At 32.8% G+C, this 16,754-nt stretch overlaps 1 protein-coding gene across 1 annotated transcript; it reads right to left on the bottom strand.

Moving 5' to 3' along the window:
• Positions 1-4,470: 4,470 nt before the first annotated feature.
• On the bottom strand, positions 4,471-16,707 carry LOC128155325 (uncharacterized). The gene is made up of 13 exons (XM_052816970.1): positions 16,551-16,707; positions 13,998-14,151; positions 13,590-13,690; positions 13,109-13,234; positions 12,740-12,916; positions 11,017-11,138; positions 9,748-9,865; positions 9,651-9,659; positions 8,353-9,029; positions 7,498-7,572; positions 6,838-6,957; positions 6,537-6,636; positions 4,471-6,435 (listed from the first exon to the last, which is right to left on the bottom strand). The coding sequence occupies exons 1-13, from the start codon at positions 16,597-16,599 to the stop codon at positions 6,431-6,433; spliced, it is 1,833 nt and encodes a 610-aa protein (XP_052672930.1). The 5' UTR covers positions 16,600-16,707; the 3' UTR covers positions 4,471-6,430.
• Between the last annotated feature and the right edge of the window lie 47 nt (positions 16,708-16,754).

Genomic DNA, 16,754 nt, shown 5'->3' with positions numbered 1-16,754 from the left:
GATAACAGAAATAATATTCAAGTTCAAATGTTTACTGACCATATAACATTAAAACTTGATTCACATGTGCTCCTAATATCATATGACAAACAAATGGTTTTAAAGTAGACCGAGTATCGCATTACGTCATAATACGGATTTTACATGTTTGGTTCGACTTTTACAAAGCGTTTTTGATACCCGGTATTGATTTTGCTCTACATCGCTGTTGTAAACAATGGCAATAATAAGCAATTAGAACGGTAATATATGTATTCTATGAGAGATAGAAATGATTAATGTTGAGAAACTCGATTCTGTTAAAGTAAAATGAAAAACGAAGTTTCTGATTAACCAGGATCTCGGGTATGCTTATATCTTCTTTGTTTTGACCCCCCCCCCCGAATTTTTCTTTTTCTATTACTAAAACCGGTTTAAATTTAGAGACAGAAGCTAATTCGAATATTGCCAATTGTAAATTAATTAATGTTTAAATGATATCTAACATTGTTGACAGATCTAGGCAGAAAACTGTAGCAAAATGTGATTTTTACGGATTTTTTCGTCAGGGTCTACTTGGTTTAGAGCTTATAGCGTGAAAAGTAATTCGTCAACATATAATTTATTTTACCAAATCTTTTTTCTAAGATGTCAATCTATAGAATAAACACCATGAATTTAAGTTTGAGTCCATAAAATAGTAAATAATTTACCAAACGCGATACTTGCATTGCATTTTTTGTATTCTATTTTGATACATCAGGTCCATAAAGCGTTCTTACTTACAAAAATTTGCGCAAAATTATTGATGAGATATGGCTTAAATAAATATTTATACTCTATTTTGTATGTTCAGTTCTAATTTTCCCAAAATTGGTAATTATTTTTAGGAAAAACGGACGTCTGGAATTTCGTAATTGTCAATAATTTTCGCAAGGGGGTACACCCGTCTGAGAGGTGATAACAAACAAACTAGCATGTAAACATACATATTTTCTTTTGTATATGTATTGTTAGAATGTATATTTATCATTTAAAGCTAAGCTTTTAATGATTGAGCCCATTTAGTGCCGAGTATAGGACTACCTTAAAAAGAAATTGAATAGAATTGGCGAATTTTTAGAAATAAGCAGAGGAGAAGAGCATACAATGCTTGTCAAATCCCCTGTACCTAGGATATTTAAACGACTTTTATAAATTATATTTTTAAAAAACTTACATGTTAAGGTGTGCATCAGTACATATTCAATATAGAAATACATCTATATAACCATAACAAATGCACAGTTATGCTTCATACTTTTCTTCTTAGTTTCATTTCTATGGATTTTTTGTAAACATTACAACGTAATCTCAAACAATTTCCCACTGTATTAGCAAAAGTGCAGAATATAAGAAGAAAACGCCCACTATGATTCAAACACCCTCTCCGTCGAGAGGTAATCTACAATCCTCCACTTATCACCGTCGGCTATGTTGACGCATATTAACCACTGTGAATAAATCAACAGACACCGATGCAAAACAATCACTGATGCAAAACCTACAGTCATGCACTGAATTAACGCTAGATGGCGTGCAGAGATACCAGGAGAAAGCGTGCCCTGGAGAAAACCTACCCTTGAATTACAGGGAACGTTTTTATGCGCGGATCTTGATTTTTTTTTCAGATAGAAAGGGAGAGTCCTAGGGATATTTAGTTTTGCAAGGGGTGGGTTGGTGGTGACAGTGGGAGTCAAAGCCATATTCGGTAATTTTAGTATGTTAATTGAAGCGTGTGTGTGTGTGGGGGGGGGGGGGGGGTCCAGACTTCAGCTTATCTACATAACAAGGATTTTAAATCTGTATTTCGTTTGTAACTTGACCTTCAAAGTTTGGTCAAGCGTATAAGGCATCGTTTTACCCATCTTTGCAAGCCATGGGTTTCCGATACTCTTCGCTTCTCATAAGAAGCGGGGTGTATCGGAAACCATTAGCTAGCGAAGATGCATTTTACCATTGTAGTAATATATTGGGGGGGGGGGGGGGGGACTTAAAACTTATCAAATTTTAAGTCATTTTAGAAGAATAATTCTGAAATGATATTTGCAAAGAAATTATTTTTTTTATTGATATGCTGTCATTTACAAAGGTTTTGAAATATTTATGGTAAATTCTCGAGGCAGTAGGATACTGGTACTTCTCAAAACGAAAACAAAAATGAGCGATCGTCTTCTTATTGTTGCAACAGGACTATCTAAAGGTTAGTCCCGTAGATAATCCAAGTTCGGAAGGATAAAAAGAATAACGAAGTTTAAGGGTTTAATGAGTAACATTATATTGTGTGTAGATAACAATAACGTAAAACAAACGTAAAAGATATGAGCAATATCATATAAAATCTAAGAATGTGATAATTACCATTATTGTAGATAGAGGTTTATGCCCAAATCCCCGTAATACATCTAATCGACAATTAGTAATATTGCCAATTGCTGCTGATTAATCATATGCACATATCATACATGTGTAACAATGCCAAATCCCGTCCGGGTACTATAGACCCAGGCGCGCCTAACATAATTTATATGAATACATATAAGTATAGACATGTAAAATATATAAATGTATATACAGATACAAATACCATATGTGGATAAATAAAACAAATACACATAATCAAATATATACACAAACCATCACTTTATTCTTATCATTATATTCATCTTTTTATTCTCAAAACTATAATGCAATCAAAACTATTAGATTTTTTAAACGATTTTAGATATACTGTATCGATTGACTGGTTTAACTGCTCAGGCGCTGCTTGTTCATTGTGTTTACTCAATTATTGCAGGCACGTAGCATCAGGGGCCAGGGATGCCTGCCCATCCCACTTTTTCTCATGGCAAACATTTCTTTCTTAAGTTTACATTTAAAAACTGAATTATTAAGTAGTATGTCCCCACCTGTCTTTGCAACATGTAAAAACTGATTGCCTGACGTCATGACGTCAGGAAATAGTTGCCTTCTCCGAAACAGTGCAGACAATGGGAGCAAGTAATATCAAGATTTTTAATGAACCGATGCAAGTTCATTTACATTCACAATTGATGAAAATGTTATATGGTATGTCTGACAACAGTGAGCGGAGGTTTTTAAGTAAAAGAAAAGGGGGGGGGGGGGGGGCATCGCAACAAGTTTTTAAATATTGTCGATCTATTATGGTACAATGTAAGTTATAATTGGTGTTGGATTATCTTCATTACCAAAGAATCATAAATTTGGATTAAAACAAATATATATTCATATAGCTGGAATGTTTACAGGAGGAAATACAAGGCCGAAGCAGTGTGTGGCTCGATTTTCGATCAATTCGGTTATTTTATTCATCTTGAAAGGAGTACATAACTAGCGTGTCATACTAAATGCACATTGCTACATTTAACAATTATACTAGTCAAGTGTGTATATTCGATAGATTTCTTCCAAAACATTTGATTCAAAGTCTAATATATGTAGTTGTTACAAAACAAATGTCAAAAAATTCGTTAGACCCATGCCAATGGATGAATTAATTCAAACCATCGGATCGAGATCTCAGCCGCTGCGTGATGAATGGTAAAGCAGCATTCTCTTCGAGTGCGTGTTTCTTACTACAGACATCGACTTACCTGAAAGAGGTATAGCGCCTTTTTCCCATTATTTCGCCTACACCTGTGTTTGGACAAAAAGTACCTGTTACTAAAAATAGCTTCAGGTACCTAGCTGTCGCAATATGATTTTCGAAACCAGGTACTGATTTTTAGAAAATAAGAATAATGGTGTCTGTAACAACTGATTTGACATAAATTCGGGAAACGTTGTGCAAAACGTCAGTTGATATGCTAAACCGCGATAAGTTCATGCAAAAGGCAATGGATCTAAGTGTAAATAGAGTACATTATTATGTTAATAATGAAGAGATCTGTTTATGTTTAGTGTGCTCATACTAAGACTGAATTAAACAAGATAATTTTAAAAAAGAAGAAGAAGATAAGATACATGTCAATTAATATGTCCATTCTTTTTATGTTTCAATTGAGTGAGAAAGAAATTACTGGTTGATGGATTCGATCCAGCGACCACAAAATCAAAAAGACCACTAGGCCACCCATCTGGTACATGATTGTATTTGAAAAGACGCTAATTGAAATATTTGTCTAATTTCCTGTGCGAAGACCACGTAACTCAAACTTATTCAATGTAAACGTGTACTACAATACCTGTACAACAAAATTTAGGATTTTTTTTTTGTTTAGAGTGATTCAAATAGTCAAATATACAATTTTTTTTATTGTATTCTAACTATTTTTCTATATATTCCTAACAAAACCTGAATATTTTGATGATGTCGTGCAATATAATTAAGACACTTTCAGCATGGTAATTGTTTTATTTGCGTCTCTTTAAATGTATTTTAACTAAATATTGTTTAATATTGAAAATGTTTGACGTTTGCAAAAGTGCTATATTTTAGTCGAAATCGTTTTTCAAGTGCGCAAACCTCTTTAAAGGGGCATGGTCATGATTTTGGTCAAATTCTGTTTTTCTGGGATTTTTTATTTATGCTTTGAGAATGCATTTCCAATTATTAAATGACATTTGAGAGTCAGTAGAAAATTTATAAGCAATATAGAGGGCTCACAATTATTTGTAGTGTAAACAAGGTTCGTGCCTTGTTTTTGTTTACATTAGTTCAATTAACAGGTAAAATTCTTTTTTAAGCTAATTTTCCATCTTTTTATTCATTTTAAGCATTAATAAACAAATCCTAACGTTTACCACACTCATTTTTTGGTCTAAAACGGAAGTTTTTACTTTATCGTTCAAAATGTAAACAAAAGCTTTGTTTACATAGCAAAGAGTTGTAAGCTCTGTAACTTGCTTATAACTCAACGAATGACACTCAAAGTTTGGTTGGCTATTAAAAATGCTTTATTGAAGCATTGAAAACATTAAAATCGGAAAAATAATTTTGATCAAAATCGACTATTTTTAGACAGCAATCATGTGGCACTCGAATAACTCAGTTTGTTTACATGTGTAATTTCCGGATGAGTGTAACGACATGTAAGCTGTGATAAGTAAAGGCTTATAATGCGTGAAACCTTCTGTATGATGAATTCGTATATGGTTTTCTTTCATATTTCATAATATTGTTGTCATAATCAAAAAGTAAAAAGAAAAAAAAGAAAGATATAATTTTTACATTTGCCAAATTTCCAAAAAATATAAAATAATTTTATTTGCTTTTAAATAATATTATGCATGAACTGATCGCATGAGCGATGCATTTTCTCATTATCATGATTTGATGCGATTCGTTCCACCACGCGAATAAAGAAAAGACTCGCATCAACTCACGATAATGAGAAAATACAACGTTCATGAAATTAGTTCATACATAATAGCATTGATAATATATTAGTTGAGACAGTGGGTTATTATCCAATAAAATTCCCTTAAGATCGTGTTATATGATAAATAGATTGATACTGTTTTAACACTGTTACTTATAATTCGCTGCTAATTTAAATTCATGGATGGTTTAATTAACGAAATCTGCCAGTGTCAGTCTGCGTGTGACCAAAACTCATTCGTACATTATTATTTTAACTCCATATTTTGTTAAGTCGATATAGCAGATAGCAAGAAATCTGGCAAGATAACTAACATCAAAACAATGCGAAATATTTGCATAAATAAAACAACACAATAGTTTATATGTTGATAACTTTAAGAAGGTAAAAAATATGACAATGTATAAGTCATTACACAACTAGTGTAGGACCCGATCCGCTTCCGTATTATTTTTACTCATATATAGGTATGAGCCTCATATTATCACATGCACTTTGTTATATAATTCATGTGCTCATAAGCTTTGTTTGCTGTTATTCATTCATTAGAAATAATCGTCATTTTTTTTATATAATTCATGTGCTCATAAGCTTTGTTTGCTGTTATTCATTCATTAGAAATAATCGTCATTTTTTTTAAACGTAATTGCCAGTATGACAGTTTTCATTATATTAACAAACAGTTCATTATTTATCTCTACAATCAGTATAAAAACGAATTTTCATTAATAAATTCTAAAAAAAATAACTTAATTTTTTGAAGAATAAATGGGGAAAAAAACTATCAGAACTTCAAATATGCACGCTCATATCTGTATTGCATGTCTTGAATACGGCATACATTAGAACTGGTTCTAATAAAATACTACATATGTGATAGCCATTGTAAAATATTGACTTTTTTTTCGGGAACCCATATGTACTTGAGTTCGCCGTACGGCTTGATTTGCTATGATTGGCGGTGTGGATGGCGCCACTTGTCGATGATTAGTGCTTGGTAGCATTTGGAGTCAACTAGTTCTCTGGCTACATGTACAGGAGTGGACAAGTTCGACAAAATATTGCAATTTCTATCCTAAATAAATAAAAAAATATATATATTAGAAAAATAAATACACACTCACATCACATAAATGACATTTTTTTTTATTCTATATTAGCAGTATCTAACATTACCCTCCTCTTGATATTGCGTAAAAAATATGATTGGGTTACGTTCCTCCTCTGTTATTGTCTTATCTTCTTCAAACACTGTGGATTTAGCTGTGTCAGGTGTCTGCAACAATACTTGTAAATTTATATTGATTTATTTGGTATATATTTATCAAACAAGAAAAATTAGAATTAAAGCTGCATTTCTTTGGGGGTTTTCTACAATTATCAAGGCACAAGCAATTATTTGGGGTTTTTTTGGGGGGGGAGGGGGGGGGGGGTAATGTATTTTCACTAGCTTAATTTCATATAACTTAGTACTTGCCTGTAGAATTTGCCGTTCTTTACTGGATTTGTGTTTTCTTGTTTTCTTCATTTTGTCTTTAACTTCGTTTTTTCCTAACACATCCATCGGCTGTGCTGGTCGATCAATAGTACTATTTTTCTGTAGAAAAGTGTGTACACATATTTCAAATATTTGTACATATTTATTTCGAGGCTAGGATGTAAAATACTACAAATTGTGTAACATTTTACAACCACTTATATTGAAGAATTGATAGTAGATGCCATGCCCAATCAAAAAAAAATATTCTCCTGTCAATGTAACAAAATGGAGTGCATCGGTATTTAGAAAGTAATTTTCTATTCGCATTTTAAAAGTGAACTTCATCCTTGAACGCAGTCAAATAAAAAATTAAAATATGGAGGTTTAAATTCTCCATGTCATCTTTGAAGGGTTTAACCACTAGCACAAAATATGATGATGGTATCATCTCTACTTTTAGAGATTTGGGGCACTACAACTATACTACAGTATCCATTAAATGGGAATTTAAACATTAAGCTCGGAAATCTATCCCTGGGGCTGACATTTTCAGTCTCTGCTACCACTGGTGATCCACTATCACTCACTCGGACGGATCCGGATTTTTTTCTTTTCAGTTTTTAATAGTTTCATGTTTTCAAAACAAGAAAAACTTACGTTTCTTTTCTTTTTCATCGGCGGGGGTTGTATTCCAAGAACTACATTCTTTGTTCCAAATGTCACAACCGATTTCTATAAGAATATCGTCATATATAATAACAAGTAAGTAATCGAGATACTTATACACATATCAAGATATATAATTTCTGTCAAATATCACTAAGCATAATTAGAAACACTGGTGGTTTATCTTTAAGCTTTCTAAATAGAGTTAAAGGGGCATGGTCACGATTATGGTCAAATTCTTTTTTTCTGTTTTTATTATTTACAATGTTTTAGGAATGCATTTCCAATGACCAAATAAAATTGGAGAGTCAGCAGTGAAGTTATAAGCAAGATACAGGGCTCACAATTCTTTGTCATGTAAACAAGGCCCGTGCCGTGTATTTGTTTACAGTAGTTGAATATACCGGTAAAAGTTCTTTTTCTAGCTGATCTTTCAATCTTCTTATTCATTTTAAGCCTAAAGCAACATATCTTAACGTTTACCAAATTCATTTTCGGTCTTAAACTGGAGTTTTCACTTCAACGTTCAAAATGTAAACAAAAGCTTTGTTTACATAGCAATGAATTGTAAGCTCTGTAACATGCTTATATCTTAACGAATAGCACTTAATTTTTGGTTGCCTATTAAAAATGCCTCACTGGAGCATTGTAAACATTAAAATCGGGAAAATAATTTTTGACCAAAATCGTGACCATGTCCCTTTAAATACTGGTTTACACAAATAATTATTTAATGAGATCGGTATAACAAGAAACATGACCACATAGCACAGAATAGCGTCGCAGGAAAATTTATATTATTGTAATTGATAATTTTCATCGATGCTTTTATTGCCATCATCTCACCGATGTTGATTTGTCTTTGCGGAAGGAGAGTAAGCTATCTCCGACAGAACTTCGGGAACGCCCTAACCGGAAACGACGCCGGTAAGTTCTCCGCGTTTCTCTTTTGTTTTGAGAACTCTTCAAATCTCTCGTATCGACGCCAATAGAATGAAAACTTATATCCATACTGGTATCATCATTTTCCGGCGTGGACATTGAAGGTGCCAGGTCATTATTATGTGGCGAATCATTGACACACTCCTTGATTACATACACGTCATCCTTAGTGTGGGGAGTTGGTACACTGACCAATAAAGACGATAGACTTGAAGGTCCTGCACTTGAAGATTCCAATAAATCTGATTGTATCATAGCAGAACTGAGGCTGTCTTCTGATATTCTTGTCAACACATTCGCTCTGTCTGTGTATGTCGGCGACATACCCTCAAACTGGACATTAAGTCTGCGATTTCTTATTTCACCATGAAGAAACTTGGGATCTGGTAAAGGCTTAGCTTTCAGTTTTCTTTGGTACATTGTCCACAACAAATACCCAACTATTACTGCGATGATGATGACAATAAGGATTGGTATAACAATGGCCACAGCTATATAGGCTTGGTTTGCGTCGGAAGTCGTTGGTTTCTGCGTCGTCAAAGTGGGCGTAATTGTTGTGTTTAATATAATTATATCTGTAGCTGCAAATAATCATGTAGAAGTTATTATAAGCTCAACAAAATATTTTTCCTAGACACTTAATTTACACCAGAAAGTAATAATGCTTAATTGAATTTTTAAACAACTTTAATGTTTTGTTTGTAATTTAGACAGTATATCTACTTAAACAGTATAATCCGCGAAACCAACCAATGATTTATTTTCTTTAAAAAAGCAAGTGAAAAGCACGGTTTTCAATATACATGGTATTGTAAGTTTAAAAAAAATGAAGCAATTGTCCATATTAAAATGGATTTCATAGAATATAATATTATGGACTTGGATAATCATGTATATAGTAGCAACAATGAATATTCATACAGGAAATCAAACCATAAGAATCCAACAAAGTGAAAGTTTATGTGAATATCTACTAATCGGGGGCGGGGCTTAGGAATTGATATACTTGACTGTTTTTGTCATTTTTTCCTTGAGAATTTACTCTTCTTTGTCAAGGAATATCAATGGCGTGTCACATATGATTTATTTATGTTGTGTTATACAAATACTGCACTGCAGTCTGTGTATGTATCCCACAACTCACGACCCAAGTACGGGGGTGACTGCGCGGAGCAACTATGTAATCATCTCCATTTACTTACCACATGATCCTGGAAAGAGAATGAAAAGAAATCATGAGACACTTAAACAACTGATTGCGAATAATTAATAATGCATCTTCTTCACTTTATTACTTACTTTGATAAGAGAGCGATAATAAAATCTCTGGTGATAGGTTTTTGGCATTTTGAAATGGATGGCAATGTTGAGGATATTGATACAAAGAAATATTGTCTTTGGTGTTTGCTTCAACTAGCTACAAAAACAAAATACGATACTGATGTGCCACATCGCTTAATTGAGCAAACGTCAGTCATTAAGTGAGTTCTTGCAACTCAATCTTTTAAACACTATAATCAGGCTCTGGGAGACAGAGGAAAAATAGACAAGATGAAAACTTGTTTAAACTTTTTTGACGTAAAACTTTAACCCCCTTTTGGGCCATAGTGTCTCCCAGAGGTATTTAGAGTGCCACTATATCAGGGGTGAAGGTTTGAACAATTTTAAGGAGGCTGCATAGTCAACAAATTAACCATCAGATCTACCTTAAATTTTAAGATATGCTAAGTTTAGCCATAAACTATTATTTAGTTTTAAAAAATCATAAATTTTACCTTTTAAATGTTGATATTTTCTAATATTTTTATATAGGGGTCTTCTTTCAAGGGAGATCAATTCAGTCTAAAAATGGTCACGACCATCTATCCCTCTTAAATCTATACTACACCATGATAATTGCATTTTAATACACACTGTTGCTTTGCAGCTAATTAAAAAAATAATATATGTATATAAACCTTTGTTCTAAACGGGTTTCCTTGGTGGTTCATCAAAACTAATTTATACAAAGACGCCCTGTTTAACCTTGTTGTTATTATTTCCCCTTTGAAAAAGATTTGGCCCTTTATGTTGACAATTTATATTTGATTTCAAAAACGGGTGGTTTAAGGAATGTTTGTGGACTTGGTCTTGTGTCTTGGTCTAAAATGTTCAAAAGTTTACAGATCTATTGATAGGCACACGCTGGACAAAATGTGATTAGAGAAGCTCGCTTGAGCTTTTAATTAATGTGAGCGACCGAAACGGTAAAAAGTGAGTTGATTAAATAGCTCAAACAAAGGTGGCTGAACAAACAAGGAGTTAAATATGACGTTTATTGCTTATTCTGAGTTTACAATCTTTTACACATGCATATAAAACAAACTAATTAAGGTATCTATGTGCTTCTTTTTTTGTTTTTGTTTTTTAATTTTTGGTTGGCACTGTCTTGTTTGTGGGAGCATAACTCGGGTTGTGTTAAAACTTTAAATCTTGTTGATTTCAAATACATGTATACTTTTAGAACACATTTTTAAAGGCACTACGTTTGTTGTATTCATTGAAAAGGAGGAGAGTTAATGTACTTACCAGACAGGAGAAACGGAACGTTGTGTTTTCGTTGGGAGTGACGGTGTCAGCGTTGTACGTTGTTATGTAATAGGAAGAAGTCGTAACCTGGGTAGTATATATGCAATGGAAGGAACCATCAACTGAAAGATAAATGTTTACAGATAATAGTTTTTTTTCAAAGCTATTGTTAATTTACGAATGCAAAAACTTGCGTTTATGATAGAACCATTTTAACAAGAGCTTAGACTTTGGGTAGTTGGGTAAAAAGCAATGTGACGTATTTCATTGCTGGTCACTCAGCCATGGCTCTTTGAATTCAACAAGATTTGTCTGGCTTTTGAGCTATGACTACGCAATCTATGCATATTTCACTCGAAACCAGCGTCATTTTTGACTTGTTTTGGTGCAAGAAATAGATATTTAAGTCATATCGAAAGTCCAAGGTCTTATTTAAATGGATCTAATTATGCATTCATATGAACATTAGACCCTAATTGTAACAAACTTCAAAGCGTCAAGTTTTATAAGAAGAAAGATACATGTGTGTAAGATCATGGAATATTAAGCAAACACGTGTTTTAATACTGTGATTTTGTTTCGAAATGATTTAAAACCTTATATTCTAGCACTAAGTTGTAATGCCCCTCTGCTATTAATTTTACCATATACTGTAAACGTACTACATTTGGCTGTGTATTCTATTTAGCGCTTTTGGCGGAATGCGGCTTCCGCTAAATCAATTACATCGCTAAATGCCATGCATAAATGCGTAAGAATAGTCACATTCAGGAATACGCTAATTCAAATCCACGCCAACCTGTTCAAAAACTAATTTCCGCCAAATATCGTACACGCCAAAGATAATACGTTTATAGTATTTTAAAGAATCTTTCTGCTGTTTGTTTGATCTTAATATGAAGAAAAATAAACATAGTGAATAATAAAAGCAAAATTTTACCATCGGAGCATACAATTAGAAATACTAAATATATATGAAAATGATATATAGTTATATTCATTGTCATTTCGTATTAGAAAACATATTGAAGCGGTGCTTTTTCGTTTAGAATAGCGCTTTATTGTATAGGTTTGTAACAAAAATAATTATATTAAATTGCTTCTATCTGCAAAAGTTTCTTTCTAGCTTTATCATAAAATATTGAAGGTTTTACATACAATACATGATAAATTCTTTTATTTCCTAATTTTTCAGATAAGGTAATAGTAAATTGGATCCATATATTTTGGATATGCTAAAAAATTAATGTAAACCAGAGCATTTTGTTATGACACAAAAAGGGATCATATGAATGATTTCCAGCAATTAGTACGATCTCAAAATACCCGGTAGGGATATTATTCTACGGGGAATGGATATGGCCTCATAAAAATCTGATCAATGTTATTAGTTTTTTGTAATTTTTTGTAAAAGTTTTCTGTACATGTGCTGCTAAAAGTTGGGGCTCAGTTCTTTCCGTTCAAATTTTATTTTGCTATATGTGAATTTTAAATAAATGCTGCCTTCCAACATAAATTGGAGCTCAGCAACGCCTCCCTTATTGCTACATGCCTTAATAATTTTGAGTTAACAGAAACTAAGTGAGATTATTTTTGACATTTGGTTTTGACATTTAGTTAAACTTTCAGTCATAAAAAGGCATGTCGTATTGCTTGAATAAATTGTATATACAAGCAAGAAAATCAAAATATCTAACGTTATATTTTGGATATACTAGGTTACCTGAATGCAGTATGTTTCCAGAGCATTGAGAAGTGTTAAAGATGAGAGTGGTATTCTGACAGATGTCTAAGGAGGAATTCACAGTGCAGTAACTGTTTCCATTGGAGTCAGTCACTACGTAGTTCCACTTTGCTATGATATCTGTCGGACATTCTACCATTTCAGAAAGGACGGTCCCTTCAATCACCAAAAAAAAACAACGCGTAAGAGATATTCATTAGACATTCTCCTTACACTCGATGAGTGTAAGGAGAAAGGAGATTAATCAGACATGACATTCACAATTGTTCGTATAAAACATTGATTCAATTTACAAAGTATATAATTACAACTGTGAAGAAAAAATATATGATTTATTTGATTATATACCTGATCTTAGCATCATGCTGTATGAACCAGTTTCAAATAAAGTTCTATCACAGACATCGGAAAACGTTAGAGGAGCATTAGAAGCGGCTGATTTCAATCTTTCGTTGCCAGCATTCTGATTCTCATCTGAATACAAAAAAAAAAAGCCGCTCAATTTTACACCTTATTCGAATCTAATTCTCTAATATTTATAAATGATTTTTTTTTCTATTAGGTAGACAAAATCTTTTTTTCCAGAAATTTAGAAAACGCTTTTCAAAGGTGAACATTATTTTAAAAGAATTGCAAACCTTCTTCTAGATCTATTCAATGAATTCGTACAATTCATTTACGTAAGAGATGAGGGTGGCAGTTGAATTTTTGTTGTTGAATTACTTAACAGAAAGGAAGACATAAAAGACATTTATATGTTATTGTTAAAGAGAAGTTGATAAAATGTAGCAATGTGATACAGTTGAGGAACAATATTAAAAAAACTCACCAGTTGCCAAATGATATTTATATTTGTTCGCTGTTACGTAGATCAAACGTAAACAAAGATATACTTCAAATTCAACACCATGTAGAATAAATTTTGAAGATCTGCAATAAACATCAGTTTCGATTTATTCATCTTTTAAAAAAACATTAGGTCAAACATTAGGAGAGAGAAAGAGAGAGAGAGAGAGAGAGAGAGAGAGAGAGAGAGAGAGAGAGATATTATCTTTATAAGTGGTAAAAAGAATAAATATACAGATAATAATAGTTATCTAGTATTTACACTTAACCTCAACCCAACCCCATCGTATTGGGGAAATTTTTAGATCCGCAACTGCAAAACTCTCTCTCTCTCTCTCTCTCTCTCTCTCTCTCTCTCTCTCTTCCTCTCTCTCTCTCTCTGTTGACATACCTAGCCATGTATCTCTCATCAATGTTGGTAACACATGTATAATCTGATGTTCCGAAAAAAATGCTACGAAATCCATTGACTACAGTATCTGAAAATGTAACTAATCCATGGTCGCTGGTGTCCCAAGTCCCCTTAACGGGGAAGATACAACAGCCTGTAACAAGTAGAACAATATTTAAAACCATGTGTCGTGTTTACTGCTTATTTTGCAGTATCATATGAATATCATATACATTTTAACTCTAATAAGGTCGTTCAGAACAACAAGAAGCCCAGGGGCCACAGCGCTCACCTGAGCAACAATAGCCATAACAGATCAGAATAGCCTTAAGACTGTCTTTAAAGTATCGAATATAAAATATCTAAATAGCTTCGCAGAGTATCTTGTTTATTAAGATTTAACTTTTTTATTAAATTACTATTCCTCCTTTTGATATTTTTGTGTTTGAAAAAAAATTAGAAGTTTTTTTCACCGAAAATTTTTTAACCCCCCCCCCCATTGTGGCCCCACTGTAACCCAAGGGATCATGATTTGATCATTACCCGAGGATGCTTCTACACCAGTTATAGATGTTCTGGCTAATTGGTTTATAAGAAGCAATTGTTTTTTAAATTTTATTAATGTACATGTATTCTTATGTAAAAAATAAAAATCGACCCCGCCCCCATTGTGGCCCCACCTTACCCCAGGGATCATGATTTGAACAAATTGTAATCTTCACTATCTGAGGATGCTTCCACACAAGTAACAGACTTTCTGGCCGAATGGTTTCATGAGAAGAATTTTAAAAGAATTTTAAAAGAGTTGTCTCTATATATTATTCCTATTTAAAAAATTGACACCCCATTATGGCTCCACCCTACCCTAGGGCTCATGATTTTAACAAACTTGAATAAACCCTTTATTGTACCAGAGGATGATTCCACACAAGTTAAGATTTTCTGTCCAAACAGTTTTTGAGAAGATTTTTTTACAGATTTTTTTAAATACTACTTTCTAAAAATTCAACCCCGCATTGTAGCCTTTCCCTAACCCAAGGGATTATGATTTGAACGAACTTTCGTCTTCATGACTCAAAGATGCTTCCACAAAATTACAGATTTTTTGACAAGTTGATTTTTTGAGATTTATATGCTATGAAGAATTGAAATGAAGAGCATAATGATATGGTATGCTATGGTATGGTATCTTAAATGCTATGAGATTTGTACAAAACGCCTCTGTATACATAAAAACTTCACGTGAAATAATTCATACAGCATTTATTGTCAAAATAAATTAACAATATTCACTCAAACATGTGAAATGTTCTTGATAGTCCCAGCCAGATCAACAATATTACTGTCAGTTTAAGCACACCTTTTACAATATACACCATAGCATAGCATTGCCTTTAAATCTCATACTATAGCATTGGAATGTCATACCATAGCATACAATCTCATAGATTCTCATTTGTCATATCATATCATACCATAGAATACCATAGCATAGCAGTAAACATTATTTTTAATCGATTTTAAATGCTCTTATTTTATAGAATAAATGTTCACATTGCATATTAGTGGTAAACATTGCCTTATTATCTTCTTACTTTGAAATGTTTGAAACTTTTCTGTATACAAAGACATTTTGTACAAATCTCACTGCATATCATAGTATAGCATAGCATACCCTATCATTAAACTCTTTATTTCAATTTCTCATAGCATATAAATCTCATAGCACTGCATTAAAATCTCATAGCATACATTTATCATTGATATCGCATTCCATAATGTAGCATAAAATTGAAAAAGATATGCATGAAATGACCGTGCATAAAAGCCGATATTAATCTCTGTTTTGTGAAATCATATTTCAAAAAAGATCCATCAAATAAAATATTTGTGTGTCGAGGAACCTTGAATCGAAATGTTAGGAGGGCTGAATGTTCGTGGCCATTTTTAGACTATTTAAATCTACTAATAAAAAAAAAGCTCTATGTAAAGATAAAAAAAAAACCTGATAAATTTGAAAGCTAAAATTTCAGTCTAAGGGAGATCTGATGGTTAAACTGTTGACCACCTATCCTTCTTAAAGACTTTGTGTAAGGTAATACACTAAACCTTCCTACACGGTGATCACATGTATGCACTGTATTCAATTTTACATAAAATTGTTATTGAAACTTTGCTTATGTAAAAAATAAAATCTTTAATGTGAGCCTTTGGCTCAGGTGAGCTAAAATTTAGGCATCGTTCACAACAGCGTTAACATGAAACCACGATATTCAGAGCCACGATGATATGGTGCATTAAGGTGACACAGAACATTTTTAATATATAAGTTTCTGTGGTACCGTGGAACTCGATCCCTGTGCCCTCAGCACGAATTCATATGATTCACTCTTTACAGAGGTGTTTAACACCTTTTCCTGACAAAAGTGATAGACACAATCTGTAACATTCTATATATTGTTGTTTTCTTGAGATATTTAATTTACATTTTCGTATTTTGTCAATTTTTATAAAGAGTTTTTGATAATCACTGTTGTCAAGATGAATACTTACTTGAACCTCGTGCGTTCCACAGAACAAAGATCAAACTCCAGATTATCATTATATTGCCTGAATCTCATCAAATCAAGAAATATCGGTACAAGTTTCTTGGTAGCTTTTTAGTGGGGTCAGTCTGTTAATCAAAACAGGACTTGAATTGATATTCTGTTTCTCGTTGTGATATCCTTTCATACTGTTTACTGATTAAGTAGATTA

The sequence above is a fragment of the Crassostrea angulata genome, chromosome 7, assembly GCF_025612915.1.
Source record: "Crassostrea angulata isolate pt1a10 chromosome 7, ASM2561291v2, whole genome shotgun sequence".
In the NCBI taxonomy this organism is placed as follows: domain Eukaryota; kingdom Metazoa; phylum Mollusca; class Bivalvia; order Ostreida; family Ostreidae; genus Magallana; species Magallana angulata.
This window is presented reverse-complemented; position numbering and strand designations above follow the sequence as displayed.

Bases quoted from the DNA above. Each gene is read 5' to 3' on its own strand.
- LOC128155325 (XM_052816970.1), bottom strand. From the start codon at position 16,599: ATGATAATCTGGAGTTTGATCTTTGTTCTGTGGAACGCACGAGGTTCA. The intron at 13,691-13,997 runs GTATGTCAACAG...TGTTTATTGCAG, and splicing joins GATGAGAGATACATGGCTAG to ATCTTCAAAATTTATTCTAC. The intron at 6,958-7,497 runs GTAAGTTTTTCT...ACTTTTCTACAG, and splicing joins CGATGAAAAAGAAAAGAAAC to AAAAATAGTACTATTGATCG.